We start from the raw sequence: 24,721 nt of genomic DNA, 5'->3' as shown, positions 1-24,721 counted from the left end.
CCTTATATGAAATTTAATCAAACTTAAAAAAATATATATAAGAGTGAAGAGGTTAAAGAAAGCTATGTGTGTGTATTTACAACTTCACAAAAGTGTGATAAAGACTAAAACATATCTAACCTTTCTGTACTCTTCCTGACTACACTCTTCATTTTGAGATGCAGCCTGATCACACCTAATAAATGACCATCAAAAATAAGGGGCTCGCATAAACATCTGCACACTCAGTTGAATAATAAAGCTTTTACTGTATTGGCCACATGCATAAGAGATGTAAAAAGAAAATAATTAAAAACAAGTAATATGAGTTCTTACCGCTGTGTTCTGTCCACCGGGGAGAAGGAAGTTAGCAGTGTGACTCTCGACGGTTGGTTCTCGTGGAATGGGTCTCTTTCCCAGGGCCATTGACACGATGGCAGTCATGTGAGTTTCGTTGCCAAAAACATGGACTGGGATGCCCAGAGTCTTGCCAACCTCACGCATCACACTGACAGACAGATTGACAATGCTTCATTTCACTACAGTATCATAATATTATCCACACATCATCAGCATAATTCTCCTTTTTTTCCCATCTACAGATGAACTGAGGTGGGATCCAGAAAGCAAGGAAAAAAATAAATGATGATAGCAGGAGGACAAATCAAGAACATGCTCAATGAATTAGGCCATTAGGCCATACATTCACCCACTCACTATTCTTGCTCTTTTAATCCTGACTCAACCTTACAGGTACACCTTTTGACACCCATGCACTTTGCCTCTTTGCCCATATCAAACATTAATATCATTATGGGGCATACAGAATGATTCTATTTTGAAAATAAATTACTATCAGTAATATGATGTGCAGGAAGAGATAAATGTGGGAAGAATGGAGGATAACAACTGAATTAAATGTTCTGAAAATGGAGGTGAAGGATAAAGTACCTGGAGATACACCTGAGATGACATGGAATGTGGTCCAATAAAATGTTCTCAGGCTTAAGGGACTCAGCAAAGATGCTGCTAGAAATTGCCTTGTATGGTGAGCCACCATCAGGTGAACAAGGCTGGAACAAGCAAGTATACACTATCACAGTAAAGTTTCTCCAGGATCCAAGACCCTGCTAATTATGGCAATGGGAGGCGTTACATGAAATATTTTTGGGGAATAGCAATACAAAGCACACATTCAAAGAGTAGGAGAATAAAAAACACTGCCTGACATTCTGGGGGGAATGAGAAATATAGAAGGAAGGATACAATGCTGGCGAGGTCTGTCAGGAACTTGTGCTCATAATAGTACAGAGCTTTTGTAAATGAAAATAAACAAAATGAGTACAGTACTACTATATACAGTAATATAAACACCCACCGTAAGCCTTCCTGATAGTTTGGTCCTGCACGGCGCACAAAAATGCTAACTTTGCCCTCAACCAACTTGGCCTGGAACTGTTGCAACGCTCGTACGATGCCTTTGAAAGTGGCTGCAACATTGGTGAAGTTTGCAATACCTCCTCCAATGATCAGGAGCTTGGGGACAAAACACAACATAGTATTAAGATTTCAGTTAATACCATTTACTGCACTGTGTGGACATAGGTGGTGGCAACCACCATCCACTCACTTGATTCAGTGCTGCCTACTTATTGTTTAGATGACTATACTGTACTGAGTGACAAGCCTAATGGTTTCCTGTAACTCTAGAAACTATTTACAATGTTGCGTGGTAACCATATAACCAAATAAAGAGGTGATATGGAGTCTATTATGGTACCTCTGTTAAATGGGAGACTCATCCCTACCTCATGACTAAGTTTAAATGAAATTGATGTAACCGCAACTTAGAATTCAACTTGTGGAGGTGGCCAATTTGTCAAGTAAAAACATCCATCCATCATCTAATCCTACGTTGCCCCATGAGGAGCGTAGGAGCTTGGGGCTAGGAAAGTTGGTCCTGGCATTTTAGATGAGAGTGGCCAGCCTCACTCATCCCTGAGTGGCATTAACAAACTGACTAAAATGTTCTTGCTTGTCGCCAATTAGCCTTGAATTTGGTTCCCAGGTGATGAATCTTGGGTATTTCCACCTAAACTCCTTAGGCCACTTATCTCTACAGCCCTCAGTATTTATTTTGTCCTTCTAACATAGAGCTGTAAGCTAAACCTGGCACCAAGAGACGTTTTTGAATCTCTACTTCCACACATTTCTAACATTAACACATCTCTGTAAAATTACCTTTCCTTGTGGATGAGCCTCTTTGGTCATCAGCGAGAGAATCGTCTTGGCGTATTCGTAGGTCTGTTGTTCTGAGGGTGCACCTGAATACTCTCCATAGTTGGCCAGTTCCCCTGCTCCCCCAAGCTCGCAGATAGTATCAGAGTAGATCACTGATGCTCCTCCTCCAGCCACCATAGTCCAGATGCGCCCTTTTTCATTCAAGATGGTCAGCTGGAATTAGGAAAAACATGTGGCTTCTCATGCCAGACTTCCAGAAGGAATGAAACAGATCCTGCCTCATCCCACCTTAGGAGTGGGGTAGGATCTGTTTTTATTACCGGTATATCAAAATATTTTTAGCATCATATACTACTGATACTGTACAACAAAATATACTGTTCACATGAGAACTGCAATACACCCTCAGTATCCCAAATCCTCTTTTAATGAATTCTGGTTTTAGCAACCACCTTGAGCTGGCTGAACATTATGTTCATTTAAAGAATGGATGCGTGGTAAACAATGACCAGCGTGGTATGACAAATGAACATACATTTATCCAAGGCCTACCCGCAGTCTTTATTTAAGGTGCAAATACCTCCTGAAAGGTAAGAATACACACGTAAGTTTGTAAATAGAACATTTATTGAGAAAAAGAGCCATTTAGACCTAGCTACATGTTGTGTATGAGTGTACGACCAAACAACACTCTATATTCAACAATCGTTGTTTGGTAAAAGCCATGAAGCCTGGGAAATTACCAAACAGCATGGCGTTCAGCCTTAACAAACTCTTGTCTTTAACGTCAAGGGTCTGGTACCAATTACTGTAGTCTGTTATATCAAGGGTGTACTGTATTCTTTTGTGCTTCTACATTAATATCTTGTCTAAACTAAAGCTTACAGATAACTGTTGTTTAGCTATTAACGTGATGCATAACAATTCAACTCACAATACTGACAAATGATGATTCTAAACCTGCTTACCGGTAATAGTTTCTAGTTCACAAAATTACATCTTCATATTCTGACATTACCTGCGTAATAGTATCATGTGGTTCCTATGTTAAATAAGGCTCTTTTCTAAGTATCCAACTTAGTGATACAGGCCATTTCTGGCCATGTCTCTCTCCTAAAAGGTGATGGAGAACTTTTATACCCTCACTTGGCTTTGCAGGAACTCCAAAAGCCTTGGGTCCTACAACTTGACAGGGTAATACAGGTTTGGCTGTTACTGTTTCAGCCTGACTTAAGTGACTCATCAACCTGTTTATCCAGACTGGCATTCACTGCCTCATCTTGAAAAGAATCTCTCCCAAAAAGTGAAGGGTTATATGTAGTTGGTGTTATAGTTTTTACTTAACTTTACTGAGGCTCCAGTATTAGCATCCAGACTGGCAATATTGACCTCTTAAATTTAGCAAAGCATCTCTCTCATGCCCTTACAACTACACTGGAATAATGCTGTACGGCACTAGCCATTAGGATATTTACCAACCTTAAGCAAAACCCTCAATCTCACCATCCAAGTCAGCAATATATGCCTCCTCTGCTAAGGCACCTCTCCCAAGCTCCTGCACACTGATGCTAGTAATATGACACATTTTTACCTACCTTAAGTGAGGCTCCACTCTTTGCATCCAGGTCAGCAATAAAAGCCTCTTCAGGTAGCGCATCTCTCCCAAAAGGTGGAGGGTATTCAATATCACCCCACTTGGCTTTGCACAAGAACTCCGCTGTGGCATCCAGTTTGGCAGCCAGGTCAAGGATGTGGATGTCTGAGGCAGTGATGACGAGAGGATTGATCTCCAAGTAGGTGAAGTTCAGATCCACATAGAGGTCATACAGTGCCTTGATGAAAGTGGCTGCCTTCCTGCAGGGGTAAAGTTATTTGTTTAATCCTCTGAATCCTGGAGATGTCCTCAGATTATTCTTGCTACTGTCAAACAATGAACTTGGGTTAGGTTTGAAAACTCTCCCCTAAGAAGAATGAAATCATCTCAAGATATATAAGTTGTAGAGAAAGGCATCATCTGAATCACGAGGTCAGAAGTTAGTTCCTTCCCCTAAATATTATTATTTTTGTTCAATGTATTCTTGCCACCATCAACATTTAACTCAGCTTGCTTACTGGATACCTCCCTTAGTGAAAAACAGTACAGCAGTCTGAATGAAGAGTTAATTCAATTAATCTATACTTTATTCACATTAACATGGCATTAACTTGCCATCTCTCCATCTTGAAAATGGAGCTGCAATTAGAATTAACACTAGAACACAGTGCTAGTCATGATGAATTGATATAAAAAGGGATACAGACTCTACAGTACAGAACTGTCTTGTGCTTTTGTAACTCTCCTACAGGAAATAAGCTACAAAAGGACAAAAATCTCCACCAAGTTCAAGTGAATAAATTATTATAGCAGTATGTGGACAGTGAACTGAGCGAATTTTTCTATATGAATGCTGGACTGAAACAGGAATGTGCCATGTCTCCATGGTTGTTCTATATTTATATGGATGGGATTATAAATGAGATACACTGCAGAGCAGTGGATGTTGAAGTGGCCCAAATGAAAGAGGGCAGCATTTGGAAACTTCCAGTATTGTTGTTTGCAGATGATACTGTATTGTTAAGTGAAGACAAAGGGGAACTGCAAGGCTTGGTGAATAAGTTCGGGAGTGTGTGTAAGAAATGGAATCTAAAGGTGATTGTATGGAAGAGTAAAGTTCAGGTCTTAGAGAGAAATGAAGTCATTGGCTGTACAATGGAGTTGGATGGTGAGGAAATGTAAAATGTGAGTGCATTTAAGTACTTGGGTAGCGTGATGAGTAAGGATGGAAGTTTGGTGGATGAAGTCCCTGAAAGGGTACAACAAGGAAGAAAGGTGGCTGGTTCTTTGAAGGCAGTGATAAGAAATAGGGAAGTAAGCATGGATGTAAAAAAGTTGTTGCAAGATAGTATTGTGACACCATCTCTAACGTATGGAAGTGAGGCTTGGATCTTCTTGGAAGGACACAAGTCAAGAGCGAGACCATTGGAAATGAGTTATTTGACAGGAGCAAGTGGAGTTATATAGAGAGACAGACTGACAAATGAGGAAGTGAAGGAACACTGTGGTGTGGACGTGGATGTGACAGAAAGTGTTAGAAGAAATACACTGAGGTGGTTTAGCCACATGGAGAAGATGGAGAGCAAGACATTAATGTAGGGGGTGTGTGTGAGTGAGGTGGAGGGGGGGAGAAGGAGGGGGAGGCTGAGGATGAGATGGAGGGATGGAGTGGAGAGGTATATGAGCGCGAGGAGTGTGAGCTGGGGGGAGGGAAGTGAACTGGCAGGGGACAGGACAACATGGAGACAATTTGTTTGTGGCCACCCCTTATGGGATTAAGGCACCTGGCAATAGATAGACAGACAGATAGATAGCCACCATACAGTACTAACTCAAACTAATGGAAACTTACTCTCTGTGTAGTCCATTGATATGTGTAAGCAACTTCTTCTTGATCTTATCCTCCGTGGGTTGTTCCTCAATGGCCAGGTCCAGTTTTAGGGCCTTGGCATCCACATCACCAATATCCACACCACCCTCATGTGTGAAGAGGATGGTGTCCCCATGGCGATGGCTGTAGATGCACACGTATGCTTCGTCGGCTTGATTGTGTGGCAGGAATGGCTCGATGATGAATGTTCTTAGTTTGCCTACTGCTTTGCCCACCTGTGAAAGAAAAAAATCATTGGTTAACTACTTAGTCTTTATTCTTTTTTTGGGGGGGGGCAAATGGTTGTTACATATTTTTTGTACCTACTGTTTTTATTTGAAGTCATGATACCTTAATCCCACAATGAATGGCCACAAACTAACAGCATCCATGTTACCCTGTCCTTTGCAATCAAGTAACCCTCCCTCCAACTCACACCTCCCTCATTCAAATATGGCATCTCTCCACCTCATCCCTCCACTTTCTTCCCTCCACTTCACTCACATACACTTTCCTAAGTTAGTCTCTCAATCTCTATTCTCTCCTCTTTGCCACACATTCTTCAGTCCTCTTCAGTCCCCTAAGCAGAGTAATATGCAAGCCATGGATACCAATTAACCCCTTCACTCCAATGCCATCTCAATTTATTTTTGGTACCTCCAGACAATTTTAAGCAGTTCAAGGGATATTTTGTGAAAGGGAATGTATAACCTTTATTAACTCCTACACTATGAGGGGCCTCTCAAAAGCTGAATAATACTGTAAGTTGCAAAAATTAAATGAACAAAAGGTACTCTGACTGAAGGAGTTAGCATTCAACAGTCTTCATTCTCAAACTGAAGAAAAATATTGCATAAAATTTACTCCCTGCACTTCCAGAATTGTGAGATTCTCAGATGTACAGTATGTGAGTAGTTGCTATGCTTTTTTCTCAGTTCCAGTTTAAGGTTTTGTGTCAGTGGCTTCTTGTCTCATAAAACCATCCATTCTGTTTAATTTAATTCATAAACCATCAACAAACCTATTTTGATGAAATGGTAAACTCAATACATTATACAATTTTCCCTTCTTATCTGACAACTGTTACAACTTTCAAATGTACAAGTTTATCATTGTTTTAACTATACACCTTTGCAAACTTAACTTCTTTATTACTTTTGCACTGGTAATATACAAGAAGCTGCATATCACAGAAACAGAAAAAAATACTGTACCAGAAAAATTTTATTCTGCTTCTGCATGAATGTACGAATCTGATATCATCTACTATGCACTAAAACAACAAATAAAACACATGTATAATAAAAAAACATTATAGTCTTCACCAGAAAAAGCAAATACAGTACACCATAAACTTTACCAGTTATTTTCCAGTTTCCTAATCACACTTGGTCATTAACACAGATGTATACACACCTGTGCATAAACAGGTACAGTTGAGGACAAAGATTGCTTAATATTTCACTTCACGTATGACTCGCTTCCCTCTGCTGGCTGATACTCCTAAGCTCAGAGAGGATTGGTAGGTTTCTTTGCAAACAGATGATTCACTTTGATATAATGCATCAGGAAGTAAAGTGACTGATACACCCCAAGTAGGACATAAATACAATAGAAGAATAGGTGAACTTTTCTCCCCAACTACACACACACACACACACACACACGAAGGCAAGCACACGCATTCGAATTACAACATCTGTACTGATGAGAAGTTATGAAGCTGAGGGGGAGGCATGGGATGGGGAGGCATGGGATGGGGAGGCAGGGGATGAGGAGGCAGTGGGATGGGAAGGCAGGGGAACAAGGGGGCATGGGATGGGGAGGCAGGAGATGGGGTAGTAGGGGATGGGGAGGCAGGGAATGGGGGGCAGTGGAATGGGAAGGCACTGGTATGGAAAGGCAGTGGGATGGGGAGACAGGGGATGGGGAGGTGGGGGATGGGGAGGCAGAGGATGGGGAGGCAGGGGATGGGGAGACGGGGGATGGGGAGGCGGGGGATGGGAAGGCAGGGGATGGGGAGGCAGTGGGATGGGGAGGCAGTGGGATGGGGTAGCAGGGGATGGAGTAGCAGGGGATGGGGAGGCAGGGGATGGAGCAGCAGGGGATGGGGAGGCAGGGGACGGTGCAGCAGGGGATGGGGAGGCAGGGGATGGGGAGGCAAGGGGAATCCAAAATCCGTACTCCATGACCTTAACCCCTGTACCTTTTGAACTTAACCTTGGCAAATTTTTACTCCAGTTGCAGGAAAGGGGAAAAAATGGAGAAAAATTCCAAAAATGCTGTATAATCCCTGACTGCGTATGAAAACTGAGGATGGCAAATAAAGATAATAAGGGAAAGAGGCATTCAAACGATCCTTCAATCCTTAAGTAGGGCCGCGTCTTTTACTGTTTTATATCTGTTCCATCGTGTAGTTTTTTCTTTTCTTTTCTTTTTTTTTTCATTATGGAAGATCCCTTAAAAGTTGTGAAGTAGTTAATAAGGGCTTTTTTTTTTTTTTACCCCTCTAGTTCGAAATGTCTATCCTTTAAGTAAAACTGACCGGCGGTAAAAAGAAAAAAGATTTAACATAGCCGAATCCTACGAAAGAGGTAATCCCGCCACTTAAAGATGAAAGGAAGGTGATAAGACTTCAAGGCGGCCTACGCGACCAAGAGCAGGGAGGGAGGAAGAAAAAGAGGGTAGGAGGGAGAGAAGGGCAGGAGAGGTAGAGAGACGAGGAAGACGTGTAGGGAGGGAAGCGGGAAACAGGTGCAAGACAAGAGAGAGAGGAGGGGGGAAGGAGAGTAAGGAAAGTATGAGAAATGGACACAAGCATGGAGAGACGAAGTGGAGGAAAGTATGGAAGGAAGACGTGGAGGAGAGTACGGAGGGAAGACGTGGAGGGAGGTATGGAAGAAAGAAGAAGTGGAGGGAGGCAGGGAGGAACACAGACCTGCAAGAAAGGAAGGAGAGATGGAGAGAATGCGGGAGAGAAGGTGGGTGTGGCCTAAATCCCCCTCAATCAATACTCACAACAAACGTGACTGTCCATCTAACCTCACCCAGTACCACCAAATCCAACACTGACAAACATCTATATCAAAAACCAGTCTACAAAATTTTAAACTTCTATTTAAAAAAAAAAAAAAGTTACGTGAAGGTAAATAAGAACCATCACAAAATAAAAATAACCATCACAAAATAAAAATAATCTAAACTCAAATTAAACGTGACTAACCAATCTTACCCTCGTCCAGTATCAAGAAATCCGTTAATGATATACATCTTTTTTAACACAGTATGGTAAAATCTGAAATACATTTAAAAAAAAACTGAATAGAGGTAAAAAAAAATATATATATATAAACACACACATCTATTCAGTAATCCCCCAAGCTTTCAAAACAGCAGGGAAAAAATATATATACATAAAACATTGAGCTTTTAGATGGTGCAAAAATATAATCCCCAGAATGTGACAGATGGAGATTACACATGTATGGCTTGTATATGTAGGGTGGGGTGGGTGGGGTGGAGTTGGGTGTGGGCAGGTGTAGATGGGATGGAGTGTGGTGGGGAAGGTCTTGCGTGTGATGGGGTGGAGCACATGTAGGGTGGGATGGAGTGAGGTAGGGTGGGATGGGGCAAGTGTAGGGTAGGGTAAGGTGGGGCGGGGTGGTGCAGGTGTAGGGTAAGGTATGGTGGGGCGGCGCGGGGCGGGGCGGGGCTGGCTGGGTGGGGTCGAGGTGTGTGTGTGGGAGTCCGACAATCAATACGACCACCGCCCCGGCAAGGTGACGCTAAGGTTAAGTCTCCTACCATCCAGTTCGTGTATCCTTAATCTCCTCCACACACACACACACACACACACACACACACATTCCCCCACTCACGCATACATACACCCTCTGATTCACACACACACACACACACACACATCCTTCCACGTACACACCACCTCACTAAAAACACACACATCACGCCGCTATAAAGAAATGCCTGAATCTTATCTGTATCTCTGCATATAGCCTAGCCCTCACTAAACAAATTTCACTATGCGATTTACTGGGGGGTTCTTTCACAATAATAAATACGACGTGAGTTCCAGTGGCGTGGCTTAACTAATACATGAGCACTCAGAGAACGCATACCTCAACCAGTGCAGCAGCATCCCCTCCTATCGTGTTTTTCATAACCCTGACCTTCACACTGGCCAAACTGCAATCACTTATCCCTCAGATAGTCCTCAGTCAGTATTCCAAATGTGATATAATTTCATCTTATAGTTTTTTCCCTGAATACTGCTCAGACAGACGAGGACAGAAAATCAGAGACAGAAATAGACAGAAACAAATCAAGCCCAAAATTAAGCCCGCTTGACGAAGGTAATAGCAACGGTATCCAGACAATGTTAATCCAATCCTAAACACAATTACAAGCTCCAGGTTCCAATAGGAGTATAGAAATCACCACTAAAGAGAATCCAACCTTAATCTATCCCACCTAATCCCTTCCCGTCTTGCCCCGTTACGCAATTATCGATCGCTATAGATGTGGTAAGCCGCCTTCTCCCCACCCTATGACCTACTGAAGAACCCACGGCCAGATTCTGTATATAAGGATTCGAATCCCGTTGCGTGTCAGTATCATCATTCATTGTTTTTCGTTTATGATTAATAGTCTGAAACATTTTTACTAGTTTTTATAGCCCATTTACTTTACTTGGAGGTGATTTTTCGTCCTTTCGCCGCTTATTTCCCGTCTCAATGGCAGAATTTGACGGTACGCCGGCCTGGCATCCTTTCCACAGCAGGAGAAGGAAGAGAAGAAGGAAGAGGGAGAGGAAATAAGGAAGGGAAGGGGGAAGGGGAGAGGAAAGGGAGGAGAGAAGAAAGGGAGGCGGCGAACTGTAAAGAGGATGATGGATGGATGATGGATAAGGGGGAGAGAGAGAGAGAGAGAGAGAGGACGCTGGGGAGAAGGGGATAAAATAAAGGGGAGACGGAGACAGTCTGAGCAAATATTAGACAGAGAGAGGGAAAGAGGGGAGAGGAGGTGACTGGGAGGTGAGGTGAGGGGAGAGGAAGGGACGGGGTGGTGAGGGGAGGGGAGGGGAGAGGAAAGCGTTGGGAAGTGGAGGGAAGGGGAGAACTGACATGGGGAAGCGAAATAAGAGACTGAATGTGAGAGGAGGGGAGGGGATATATGGAGAGAAAAGGGAAGGGAAGGGAGGGGATATATGGAGAGAAAAGGGAAGGGATGGGAAGGGATGGGAAGGGGAGGGGAAAGCAGGGAAGGAGAAAGCAGGGAAGGGGATAGCAGGGAAGGGAAAGGAAGGGGAAGGGAAGGAGGGAAGAGAAAGGAAGGTAAGGGAAAGCAAGGGAGGGAATGCAGAGGGAGGGGAGGAGCTGAAGTGGGATGAAAGGAGAGGAATTTTATTAGAAGCTCTTGGAAGGGGAGGGGAGGGGAGGGGAGGGGAGGGGAGGTGTGCTGAAGTGAGACGGGAAGGGAGGAAAGTGGAGGGGGGAAAGTGGAAGGAGGTAGAGTGGAACAGGAAGTGGAGAGAGAGGAGGTGGAATGTCCCTTGTAGCCAGAATATAAACAATATAGCAATGATAGTGAAGGGGTCAATAAAGGAACTGAGAAAGTCTTTAATATTTCAGTCTTACTATCACCAGACGATTTTATTCACCTTCGGGAGATTTAAGGGGGTTGATTTTACTAGGCGCGCACACACACACACACACACACACACACACACACACACACACACACCTTTAGCCTTTTTGTCGGCCGGGATGCAATGTGGAAAGGATGTAGAGCCATAGCATTGCCCTTTTCTGCCACTGAGCTACGTGGAATAAGCTGCCAGAGGACGAAAATCTGGGCCAAGTTAAGGTGAAAGCACTCTACCCCAACACAGACAATTCCTTCAGCAAAACCTCAACAAAGGAGATCAGAGAGCGACCGGTTCAAGTGACTGATTCCTGCAACAATATGAGAAAAGTGGGGTTATCGTGTGTGTGTGTGTGTGTGTGTGTGTGTGTGTGTGTGTGTGTGTGTGTGTGTGTGTGTGTGAAGAGCCAGGCAGTGGATTCGCTCGGTGCCATCACGTGAAGGCACCCCTCCTCATCAACAACCGCCCCCCCCCTCATCCCTTGGATGCAAACCCTTATGGATCTCTCTCTCTCTCTCTCTCTCTCTCTCTCTCTCTCTCTCTCTCTCTCTCTCTCTCCCTCCCACTTTTACCTTACTGACCTTTCCCCTCTTCTCTCTCTCTCTCTCCCACCCCTCCCTCTCCTCCCCCTCCTTCTCCTCCTCTCCCTCCTCCCCCCCGTGTCCCTTCCTCCATTTTTTTCCTCCAACATATACCCTTTCACTCTCTCTCTCTCTCTCTCTCTCTCTCTCTCTCTCCCTCCCTCCCTCCCTCTCTCTCTCTCTCTCTCTCTCTCTCTCTCCCTCCCACTTTTACACTCACACACACACACACACACACACACCTCTCTCTCTCTCTCCCACCCCTCCCTCTCCTCTGGCAGACGGGAGTTCGCGCCTCCCTCCCTCCCCCCTCGTGTCCCTTCCTGACGAAGTGGGCCTTTTTTTCCTCCAGGGGACGGGTGTTATGCTCTCTCTCTCTCTCTCTCTCTCTCTCTCTCTCTCTCTTTTGCATATCGTCTTTCCTTCCATTAAGAAAGCACACACACACACACACACACACACACACACACACACAAAGGCCTATTAGGTGTGAACTTTCAGATAACAAATACACTAGAGTTTAGCGATAAGAAGCGATAAGTACACACATACACACACACACACACACACACACACACACACACACACACACACACAATAACCCAACTATTCTCATATTGTTGCAGGAATCAGTCACTTGAACCGGTCGCTCCCTGATCTCCTTTGTTGAGGTTAAGCTGAAGGAATTGTCTGTGTTGGGGTCTAGTGCTTTCACCTTAACTTGGCCCAGATTTTCGTCCTCTGGCAGCTTATTCCATGTAGCTCAGTGGTAGAAAAGGGCAATGCTATGGCTCTACATCCTTTCCACGGCACTTCTTCGTGACTAGCATCATTTTCTGGTGTTATTCTATTGCTACAACTCAGCATTCAAACAAACATACTTTTATACCAGGTTAGAGTGAAATGAGTATAGCGTGGTGGAAAGAGACTCCCTGACACCTCTTCCTAAGCGATTTATTTTGGATTCTGCTGGTTAATATCCTTTTGTACGTTATAATGCAGAGTATGGCGATATTAGAAGAGGATGGTAATGTATAAGCAAAATAAATCGATTAAGATGAAGCGATAGGGAGCTTCCTTGTGGTTTGGGGGCTGCATTACAGTGAAGCCTGATTCTCGTCAGTTGAGAAAGCTCCCTAACACATTTTCCTAAGCGATTTATTGTATTACACCTAACTCTCCTCTTCCGTGTTGCATAAAACCTTTCAATATCGCCATACTCTGCATAAATAACGTACAAAATGCTATGAACCAGCCATATCCAAATATAAATCGCCAAGGAAGAGGTGTTAGGGAGCTTCCTTTACCGACGAGAATACGAAACTCAATGCAGCCTGGGTTGTAAGGTGAGAATGATGATTTTTTTATACAGTATGATGTACGAAGGCGAGGAAACTGATTATTTTTTATCCAGTACGGTGTAAGGAGGTGAGAATACTGATTATTTTTTTTAAGCAGGATGATGTCGGGAGGTGAGAATACTGATTATTTTTTTTAAGCAGGATGATGTCGGGAGGTGAGAATACTGATTATTTTTTTTAAGCAGGATGATGTCGGGAGGTGAGAATACTGATTATTTTTACGCAGGATGATGTACGAAGGCGAGGGAACTAATTATTTTTTATGCAGGATGATGTAAGAAGAGGAAACTGATTATTTTTTTATGCAGTATGGTGAAGAATATACTAATACACCATCATAGAGATTATAAATTACGCTTCCCTTCCTTTTCCTGTACAATTTTTCCCTTCCCTCCCCTCCCCTCCACACCTGACCCCTCCCCTCCCCTCCCCTCCCCTCCACACCTGACCCCTCCCCTCCCCTCCCCTCCCCTCCACACCTGACCCCTCCCCTCCCCTCCCCTCCCCTCCACACCTGACCCCTCCCCTCCCCTCCCCTCCCCTCCACACCTGACCCCTCCCCCACCTCTCCTTCTTATGACACAAGCCTCTTTATCTTGGTTTATCACACACACACACACACACACACACACACACCTTATCTCTCTCTCTCTCTCTCTCTCTCTCACCTTATCTCCGCTATCACACATACACACGTCCACCACCTGATAAAAACGACAGTCGCCAACTTTGACCTCAGCGACTGCCCTTTCTCTCTCTCTCTCTCTCTCTCTCTCTCTCTCTCTCTCTCTCTCTCTCTCTCTTTTCCAATGACGTATTTTCCATTCTATTTTTACTGATATCAGGGTACTGGAGAGGGACGCCTTCAAGTGGTGGCATTGATATAACAGGGAGGTGGAGCTGCCCGGTTGTACAAACTAATAATAATAATAATAATAATAATAATAAAACTACCACATGATTTTATCTATGAAGTACTTGCCCTGACAATATCATGCTTCGATATACCCATAAAAATGAAAGTATAATATCAAAGAACATCCATTTTTTCGCAGCGTGTGATTAATTGCTTCTAATTCTCCTTATTAATAATTCGAAGCATTACATTGTTCAGAAAGTACTTAATATTATGCCAGAGCTATTTTTTAAGCGATATCTTTCTATTTAAAACACTATTTGCGCCAATACAACGAAAACTATAAACATCGATATTTTGAACTTAACCGATCTTCATTTAACCATTCATTCCTAAGGCGGTATTCTCGTGTGGTTATGATGCTCACTAACACCTCTTCCTTACCGACTTATTTCTGATTCTGTTCCTTTACTATATTCTCGTGTGGTTCTGAGGCTTACTAACACCTCTTCCTTACCGATTTATTTCTGTCTGTTCCGTTACTATATTCTTGTGTGGTTATGATGCTTACTAACACCTCTTCCTTACCGATTTATTTCTGATTCTGTTCCGTTACTATATTCTCGTGTGGTTTTGAAGCTTACTAACACCTCTTCCTTACCGATTTATTTCTGATTCTGTTCCTTTACTATATTCTCGTGTGGTTCTGAGGCTTACTAACACCTCTTCCTTACCGATTTATTTCTGATTCTGTTCCGTTACTAAACTCTTGTGTGGTTAGGAAGCTTATTAACACCTCTTCCTTACCGATTTATTTCTGTGTCTGGTCCGTTACTATATTCTTGTGTGTTATTCATGCCATCTATGTCGCAATTAAAAATATATGAGAGAGAGAGAGAGAGAGAGAGAGAGAGAGAGAGAGGGGGGAGTATTAATGGGTGGTATGGAAAATAATTCGCTAAGGAAAAGGTGTTAGGAAGCTTTACCCGACGCGAATCTTGAAGGGGTTAATGAAGGCTGTATCTAACCCCTCTAGCTCGAAAAGCCTCCCCTAAGCTGAATAAAATCGTCTGAAGAAACAAGTAATCGGGATGGAAGCTCAAGAACGCGTGGTGAAGCAACTGGTGGTGACTGGCTATGGTCCTAATGCTACAGACGGCGACGCTGACGGTATGCACTCTCGGTGACACTTCCCTGCCGGCTGTGGCAGTGGAAGGCGTTACGTGAAAAATTATCTGACAGCAATACGAAGAACACAGCAAGAGTAAGAGACTGGATGCTCACTCTCTGACGCTACATGAGATATAAACGTGATGAAGTGAGAATGGATGCATACTTTCCGACCTTCCGTGCAGTATTTATGTGAGAGCAATACGAATTACAAGCAAAATGCAAGAGGAGGGGCATTCTCCGACGTAACGTGAAATATTTTTATGTGACGTTCGAGGAGTGAGAAATGTGGATGGTATGACACAATCTTGGCGAGGATTTATCAGCGAACTTACTCACGACGTCATGGATACGGATTTGGAAAGCTGTTACGTGGCTACAAGCTCACCCAGACGTGAACCCAGTGGACTGCTGCCTGAATCTGCCATTGTCCTGCACCTTCAGCCTTTTGGGGGACAGGGAAGTAGTTGAGGGACGTTTAGATAACCAGGCAATTCCACTGCATGGCTATAAGGTACTCCCACGGTAAGGGGTTTCTCTCCAGCATCACAGAAAGAGGTACGGTAGAGTCGTGTAGTAATAGTTGGAACCCCAGGCTCATTTAAACATGAACCCCGTGGACTGCAGGATCAAGCCGCCCTTCTGTAGTCCACCAACGCATTTGCTGGCACAGGGGAAGTAGCTAAAGCGATGTATGTACACCTAGGCAGAGGACCCGCTTGGTTAAAACGGTGCAACTACATGAAGGCGTTCCTCTCCAGCCACGTATAGTTGTGTAGCATGATGTAGGCAGGGAGGCGTGGTGAAGCAACTGGTGGTGGTTGGCGAGCGCTCAAATACTACGGTAGGAGTCGGTGAAGGTATGAGCAAGGTATGTTAAGAATGATGCCGGCAGGGGAAGGAGGAGAGGACGGGGGCACTTCAAGAGAGACCGCACACCAGCGCACACACACAATGCCGCACACCATCGTTATTTGTGTGTGTGTGAGTGTGTGTGTGTGTGTGTGTGTGTGTGTGTGTGTGTGTGTGTGTGTGTGTGTGTGTGTGTATCTATCGGCACACACACACACACACACACACACACACACACACCAATACAACAGGTGATACTGAATACTAAACCAAAACAGTAGTATTTCTTAGCACGCAGGCCAAATTACACTCTGCACAAAATACCAAACACTTCAAAACACTTCAACTTGCCGGCAGTGATCATCTATGCTCCCGTCACGCTATTTCTGGCCTCACCCTTGTCACCCTTGACCCCTCACTCTTAATTCACGCCCTCCCCTCCACACACCCACACAGCGCTCTGTTTGGGGTGCGAACAAGCAGCACTGAGTTCCCTTCATCTCCCCTGCCGCAACACGGGTGCTGGAGAGGGACGCCTTCACGTGGTGGTGCCGATATAACTGGGCGGCTCCACTGCCAGGTTATATAAACGTCCCTCAGTGCCCTCCCTATCCCCCAAAGGAAGGATGGTGGAATGCAGGAGAGAGGCTTCAATCACGTTTTAAATGAACATGGGGCTACAACAACGACCTACTACCACTACTACTACTACTACTACTTCTACTACGACTACCACGACACTTTCCACAATGAGGCTTATTTCAATTTTATTATGGTTGTTTCCTGGTAGTTTAGTTTTATTCAAGGATCCTGACTAAAGGGTAATAATAATAATAATAATAATAATAATAATAAAGCATCCCATTCTTATTATATTATTGCTAACATCACACGGTCACATAATTCAACTTGCACTGACTATTATGTTTCTATTATACAGCTCTCTTTCTCTCTCTCTCTCTCTCTCTCTCTCTGGCGAAGACCCAAATTGGTGAGAGCGTGAGAGTCTTCCCTTCACCCCCTCCCCTATCCCCTTCCCTCCCCCTCCCCCTCACCCCTCCCCTCCCTTTATCCTTCTCTCCTCCCCCACCTACTCCCTCTCCCTTCCGACACTCCCTCTTTCCTTCTCTCCCTCTCTCCTTACCTCTCCCACCCTCTCCACCCCGTCTCCCCTCTCCATCTTCCCCTCCACCTCCCCCAAATCATCCTCTCCTCTCCAGACACTCCCTCTTTCCTTCTCTCCCTCTCTCCTTACCTCTCCCACCCTCTCCACCCCGTCTCCCCTCTCCATCTTCCCCTCCACCTCCCCGTACCCATCCTCTCCTCTCCTCCCCTCCCCTTCCCTCCTCTCCCACCCCATCTCCCCTCCTCTCCCCTCATCATCACAGCTTATTAATATTCACGTAATTAGTACCCCATATTCTACGTCTCTCTCAACATCGTTCAATATAGAGTCTGTGTTACCGTGTTTATATCTTGGCTTTTTTATTTCCTTTGTCTTGCCTTTGTTTTTGTGTTAATATCTTGCTTATATCTCGTTTTTCTTTGTTTTTCCTTCCTCCATTCAGTCTCTTAAAAAATCTTTGTTCTTACGAGATTCTTTTTTTAATTGTATTTGTTCCTACGATCTTTTATATTTTATTGTCTTACGATCTTTTAATTCTTTGTTCTTACGATATCTTTCTTTTTTGGTTCTTACGATACGATAATTTTTCCTTTCTTCGTGCTTTCTTTTCTTGTCTATCATTTTTTTGTTCCATAATTTTTCGGCTCTGGACAGACATCTCGCATAGGAAAAGTTAAACGAAAAAGATATATATATGGCACTGAACGAAAAAAAAATGACGCTGAACGAAATAAAAATGACACGACGAAAAATGACAAAAAAAATATGGCACTGAGGCAAAAAAAAAGAAAAAAAATGGCACAACGAAAAAACGACAACGAAAAAAATGACACCGAACGAAAAAAAAATGACAACGAAAAAAAAATGACACCGAACGAAAAAAAAAATGACAACGAAAAAAATGACACCGAACGAAAAAAGACACCGAACGAAAAAAATGACAATGACACCGAACGAAAAAAATGACACTGAACGAAAAAAAAAACCACACTGAACGAAAAAAACGACACCGAACGAAAAAAAATGACACTGAACGAAAAAAAATGACACTGAACGAAAAAAAATGACAACGAAAAAAATGGCACTGAACGAAAAAACGAAAAAAATGACACCGAACGAAAAAAAAAAATGACACTGAACGAAAAAACGACACCGAACGAAAAAAAAATGACAACGAAAAAACGACACCGAACGAAAAAAAAATTACAACGAAAAAAAATGACACCGAACGAAAAAAATGACACCGAACGAAAAAAAAATGACACCGAACGAAAAAAATGACACCGAACGAAAAAAAAATGACACCGAACGAAAAAAATGACTGAACGAAAAAAATGACACCGAACGAAAAAAATGACACTGAACGAAAAAAATGACACCGAACCAAAAAATGACACAACGAAAAAATTACAACGAAAAATGACACAACAAAAAAAATGACACTGAACGAAAAAACGAAAAAAATGACACGGAACGAAAAAAAACGACACCGAACGAAAAAAAAATGACACCGAACGAAAAAAAAATTACTGAACGAAAAAAATGACACCGAACGAAAAAAAATGACACTGAACGAAAAAAAATGACACAATGAAAAAAAGACACCGAACGAAAAAAATGACTGACACCGAACGAAAAAAATGACACCGAACGAAAAAAAATGACACTGAACGAAAAAAAATGACACTGAACGAAAAAAAATGACAACGAAAAAAATGACACCGAACGAAAAAAAAAATGACACTGAACGAAAAAAAAAAACGACACTGAACGAAAAAAACGACACCGAAAGAAAAAAAAATGAACGAAAAAATGACACTGAACGAAAAAATGACAAAGAAAAAAATGACACCGAACGAAAAAAAATGACACCAAACGAAAAAAAAATGACACCGAACGAAAAAATGACACCGAACGAAAAAAATGACCGAACGAAAAAAAAATGACACCGAACGGAAAAAAATGACAGCGAAAAAAATGACACTGAACGAAAGAATATGACACTGAGCGAAATCTACTACAGTACAATAATTTCTCTATAAAACTTAACTGCTTTTAACACTGATTTCTTTCCCCTGGCCAGACGGTTTTCATGTATGTTAGAGATTTGTCATATAAGAATTACTGTAGAGCGGGCCCCCTTCACTGATAATCTGACTGATAGACTGATAGACTGAGTGACTGATGGATGGATGCTCTGATGGAGTGATAGATAATGATAGTAGTTTCTGTATCTATTTAGACTCTATCTAGACTCTTGATTCTAGAGTAACATGATCTGGTACACGTTTTATAATCCTTATATGGAGAGAAATAGATACAGAGGGATAGAGAGCTAAACAGATAGATAGATAGATAGATGGCAGGCAGACAGATAGACAAATAGATATATAGACTGATAGATAGACAGATAGATACAGATAGACAAGAGCTCCGTGATGCCCAAGAACTGAGTCTACTTTGATATTAACTAGGCAAAATTTTAAGTCAGAGAGAGAGAGAGGAAATGGAAGGGGAGGGGGACGTAGGGAAGGAAGAGGAAGGAAGGTAAGAGAAAAATGGAAAGAATGGGTAAGGGAAGGGGAGAGGGGAGGAAAGGGAGAAGGAAAAGAGGAAACAGGAAGGGTGGGGAGGAAGAGGAAGGAGGGAGAGAAGAGAGAAGAAAGTGGGGAGAGAAAAGGGAAGGGTAGGGAGGAACAGGGAGGGGACGGAAAGAAAAGAGTGAATGGAAGGAAGGGGGAGAAGGGAAATAGGATGAGTGGGGAGGATGAGGAGAGGCGATGGAGGTGAAGGAGTGAGAGGGGAGAGGAGAGGGGAGAGAGAGAGGAAGGACAGGAGTGGGAAGGGGAAAGGGATGATTGGTTAAGAGAGAGAGAGAGAGAGAGAGAGAGAGAGAGAGAGAGAGAGAGAGAGAGGGAGAGAAATTGGTGGGGAGTGTAAGAGATGAATGGGAAGACTTGATTGCCATGGTGCTGAGAGAGAGAGAGAGAGAGAGAGAGAGAGAGAGAGAGAGAGAGAGAGAGAGAGAATGTAGAGGAAATGAGAGGGCGAATGGTGAGAGGAAGGGGGGGAAAGGGGGAGGGGTAGGAGGGAGGGAGAAGGGAGGAGAGGGAGGAGGGGGGAAGGGGGAGGGGGGTTAATGATAAGGGGGAGGCGACAAAGGAGGGGAGGGGGGGGTAGGCGGCTGTGTGTCTGGGTTGCTCTTAATTTCGGATGACTGACGGGGGTTCGAGTCCCACTGAAAGCGTGATGTGGACACTCAAAACTTACCCCTGTACACAGCCATCAAACCAAACCTACACCATACCACTATCATCACCACTACCACCACCACCACTACAATTATCAACACCATCACTATCACCACCACCACCACTATCACCACCACCACTATCACCACCACCACTATCACCACCACCACTATCACCACTATCACCATCACAACCATTATCACCACCACCACCACCACACCACCACAACTACTTACACCATCACTACCATTTCACTGTCTGTCCGTTGCATCTCCCTATGACCAAAGAGAGAGAGAGAGAGAGAGAGGGGGTGAGGAATTAACGAGGAAAAGGGAGGGTGAAAGGGAGGGAGATTAAAGGTGAGGGAGGGAGTGGGAAGGAAAGGAAGGTTATGTGAAAGAGAGAGAGAGTGGAGGAAAACAAGGAGGGAAATTAAAGCCACGTGGTTGAGTGAAGGAAGTAAGGATAAACAGCAGGAGGGTTACGAAAGGTTCTCTCTCTCTCTCTCTCTCTCTCTCTCTCTCAACATAATACAAGGGAAAATTCGCCAACTTCAGAATCCAAATCATCATCATCATCATCATCATCATCATCATCATCAAACGGACCTCCTTTCCCATCCTGTGGCAATGTCCAGACAGCCCAAGTTTGCCCAGTCCAATGCGCCACGCTTCCATTCACTCATCATTCAAGCCCCCGGAATCCTGGCTCTATCTGATACGCCAAAACATTTACCACAGTCTGTAGCTTCACTTAAATGTATCCGGTAGAGTCAATCCGGACGCTGCTACGTTAAAGGGGGTGCCAAATCCCTGATCATGCACTGCTTCTCACAACATTCATCCAGCCAGCTTGATCTCTTGTCACTTCCATACCTCTCTTCCTCACACACTCATCCACCACATCCTTCCACCTTCTCCTTGGCCAGTCTCGCCTTCTCCCTCCTTCAAATTCACTCAGATATACCTTTTTCACCACTCTACTGTTATAATAATAATAATAATAATAATAATAATAATAATAATAAAAATATGAATATAAGACCATATTTCTGCCTTATGCTGAGCTTGCAACAACAACGACAACGACAACAACAACAGAACAAGATAAACTATACATAACGCTAAGAGTGGAAGAATGGCAGTGTGTGGTGTGGCAGTGTGTGATGTGGCAGTGTGAGGTGTGGCAGTGTGTGGTGTGACAGTATGTGGGGTGGTTGTGTGAATGTGACATGTGAGACAGTGTGGAGCGTGAGTGGTGGGACTGTGGCAGTACGTGGTGTGGCAGTATGTGGTTTGGCAGTGTGAGGTATGACAGTCTGGTGTGGCAGTGTGCAGTGTGGACCTGATGTAAGGCAGTTTGATGTGGCTGTGTGTGGTGTGACAAAGTTGTGTGACACTGTGAGGTTGGGTAGTCTGGTTTGGCAGTGTGGGGTATGAAAGTGGCGTGGCAGTGTGAAGTGTGGCGAAGAGGAGTGTGACAGTGTGATCTGGCAGTGTGGATGCAAGGCTTCACTGGCAGTATGACGTAGCAGTGTGTGGTGCGGTAGTGTGAGGTTTGGAGGTGTGGTAGTGTGAGGTGTGGAGGTATGGTAGTGTGAGGTGTGGAGGTATGGTAGTGTGAGGTGTGGAGGTATGGTAGTGTGTGTGTGTGTGTGTGTGTGTGTGTGTGTGTGTGTGTGTGTGTGTGTGTGTGTGTGTGTGTGTGTGTGTGTGTGTGTGTGTGTGTGTGTGTGTGTGTGTGTGTGTGTGTGTGTAACAGTGTCTCTTTCAACACTACACAAGGCGGCGCCAGAAATAACGATATAAATCCCTATTCAATCCTTATGTGAGAATTATACAAGGAAAAGCCATTACGGAAAGAAATTAACTAAAACAACTCTACCCCCACATCATCATCATCATCATTAAAAGGGAACTACATTACGGAAAGAAAAATTATATGAAAAGCTCCTAGGTAATAAGAAAGCTTTATTTTTCTGGACTTAGAGAGCTTTCAGTAACGTACACAGACAGAGAGGTGGTACAGAGGGCAAGGAGGAAGTTGGGTGTTAAGGTCAGTGAATCAAGAGTGAATGTAACAAGGAAAGGGCAGTGAACGTCTGTCTTAATAATCTTTGCGCCTCTTTTACTTTTCACTTTCCCCCGCTGGCTAGTATTCCTAGGCTAAGAGGGGCTTGTTATGCTTCTATTCACGTATTAAGATGCTAATCCACCTCTTCTACATCTCACTTTTCTCTGCTGGCTTCCCAAGCAGAAAGAGGCTTCGTGTATTTCACCTCTTCTACATCTCACTTTCCTCTGTTGACTAATAATCATAAACTGAGGAAGGCTTGTTATGTTTCTCTTCACATATATGACTATCCCACCTCCTCTCCTTCTCACTTTCCTCTGCTTGCTAGTATTCCTGAGCTGTGGGAAGTCTGGCATCATATTCCGCCCATAGATGATTTTCTTTGATATGATGCACCGGGGAAGACAGTGACGGACATGCCAAAAGAGTGAAACAGTCGCGGTGAAAGACGACGCTAATTTTTGCTCTTGATTGTACAGGGGCGCAGGTACCCAAGTGAGAGTGAATGGCATCCTGAGTGATGGACTGTTAGTGAATGTTGGGGTGCACCTGGGATCCATTCTCAGCCTTCACCTGTTAACTATGGTGCTTGAGGTAATGCCGAGTGACTTTAGAACTGGTCTGGCTTTCGTGCTGTGGTGTGCCGCTAACTTAGGGAATGCTGAGAATGGGAAGGAAGCCAGAGATATTTAGAAGGTAAACAGATGGAGAGGAAAGAAAGGAAAGGACTGACTGAGTGCATACAAGCTGAACGAACGTGATAATGACTAAAGTGGATGGTGTCACTGTAGTGGTGGAAAGTGTGTGAGGCTAAGTGACGCGTGTTGGAAGGGTGTTGGTAGTCATTCAGCTTTATATACTTTGAATGAATGGGTAAACAAGAGGTGTAGTAGTGTCAAAGGTAAGCTAAAGGATGTGACTGAGTTGGCTTGGAGTAGGGGTGACCATAGGGACAAGACTAGAAATGTTATGGGTAGGCGGATGTGTTTTTCAAGAATCTACGTTGACAGTCGTCCTTAACACCTGCATCTGATTCACCTGATCCACCCCACCATCCCTGTACACCCTTGCATAACTTGTCCATATTTATCACGTACACAGACAAAGAAACACAGAATAAATAGATGACACACACACACACACACACACACACACACACACACACACACACACACACTTTTTACTCACCACTTGGTCCTTATTCATACGCTGGTTCACCCATTCCTGTACTCCTTTGTAGTCCGTTCCTACTTTGATCAATCCAAGCTTCCCTCGTCTCTTTATTAGCTGGTCAGGCTTTACTACCAGCTTCTGTGGGGGGAAAAACAGAGTTACTTTATTACCACCTTCTATACGAGCGAAATTACACGATTACTTTGAGGTTAAAACTGGTGAGATTGGGGGTAGGAAAAAGGGGAAAAAAACTGTCTTGGAACTGAACAAAATCAGGCTAACCCACCTCTGACGTGAGCCAAGGGTGCTGCTGTGAGAGTTCCGTCCAATCCGTGTCTTGCGTGACGGCGGCGAAACGGCAGGGAGCGCATACCCCCGAAGGTAGGTGGTTGTTGAGTAAAGTCTTGCCTGTGGCCTCGCGTATTGCCTTGGCTGACATGATTACCCGATGTTACTGAAAATATATAAAGAAGAAATATGTATAGATGCATTTTATGAGAATTTCTTTAACATATAATTACCCGATGTTACTGACCATGTATAATGATGATATAGCCATTAATATAGAAGTATAGAGGTATTATATGTGGGAACAGGTGAAGTTTTACTAGTACTCTATGACCCCTATTCTCGTCGGTAAAGGAAGCTCCCTAACACCTTTTCCCATGCGATTTATTTTGCTTATTACACCTTACCGTCCTATGGTATTATACAAATCCTTCAAACATCGCCATACTCTGCATAAATAACGTACAAAATATTAGCCAGCCTAAGTGATTTATTTTGTTTATTACACCTTACTGTCCTATTGTTATATAAATCCTTCAAACATCGCCATACTCTGTATAAATAAAGTACAAAATGATATTAACCAGCCATATCCAAAAATAAATCGCTATGGAAGAGGTGTTAGGGAGCCTCCTTACCCCACT

The 24,721-nt window shown here is 43.6% G+C and overlaps 1 protein-coding gene across 1 annotated transcript in view; it reads right to left on the bottom strand.

Annotated features, from left to right (window-relative positions):
* The window catches only part of ATPCL (ATP-citrate synthase), a 62,131-nt gene that overhangs the window by 23,785 nt on the left and 13,625 nt on the right, over positions 1–24,721 (bottom strand). Inside the window, exons 2-8 of the mRNA XM_080271154.1 lie at positions 24,076–24,243; positions 23,805–23,927; positions 5,667–5,920; positions 3,816–4,074; positions 2,221–2,433; positions 1,358–1,515; positions 316–487 (exon numbers count right to left, since the gene is read on the bottom strand). Of these exons, the coding sequence (XP_080127280.1) occupies positions 316–487; positions 1,358–1,515; positions 2,221–2,433; positions 3,816–4,074; positions 5,667–5,920; positions 23,805–23,927; positions 24,076–24,228 (1,332 nt within the window). The 5' untranslated portion in view covers positions 24,229–24,243. The remainder of the gene's footprint in view (positions 1–315; positions 488–1,357; positions 1,516–2,220; positions 2,434–3,815; positions 4,075–5,666; positions 5,921–23,804; positions 23,928–24,075; positions 24,244–24,721) is intronic.

Source organism: Coenobita brevimanus, chromosome 44, assembly GCF_032717465.1.
Source record: "Coenobita brevimanus isolate Jiangsu-jjx chromosome 44, ASM3271746v2, whole genome shotgun sequence".
NCBI lineage: Eukaryota > Metazoa > Arthropoda > Malacostraca > Decapoda > Coenobitidae > Coenobita > Coenobita brevimanus.
This window is presented reverse-complemented; position numbering and strand designations above follow the sequence as displayed.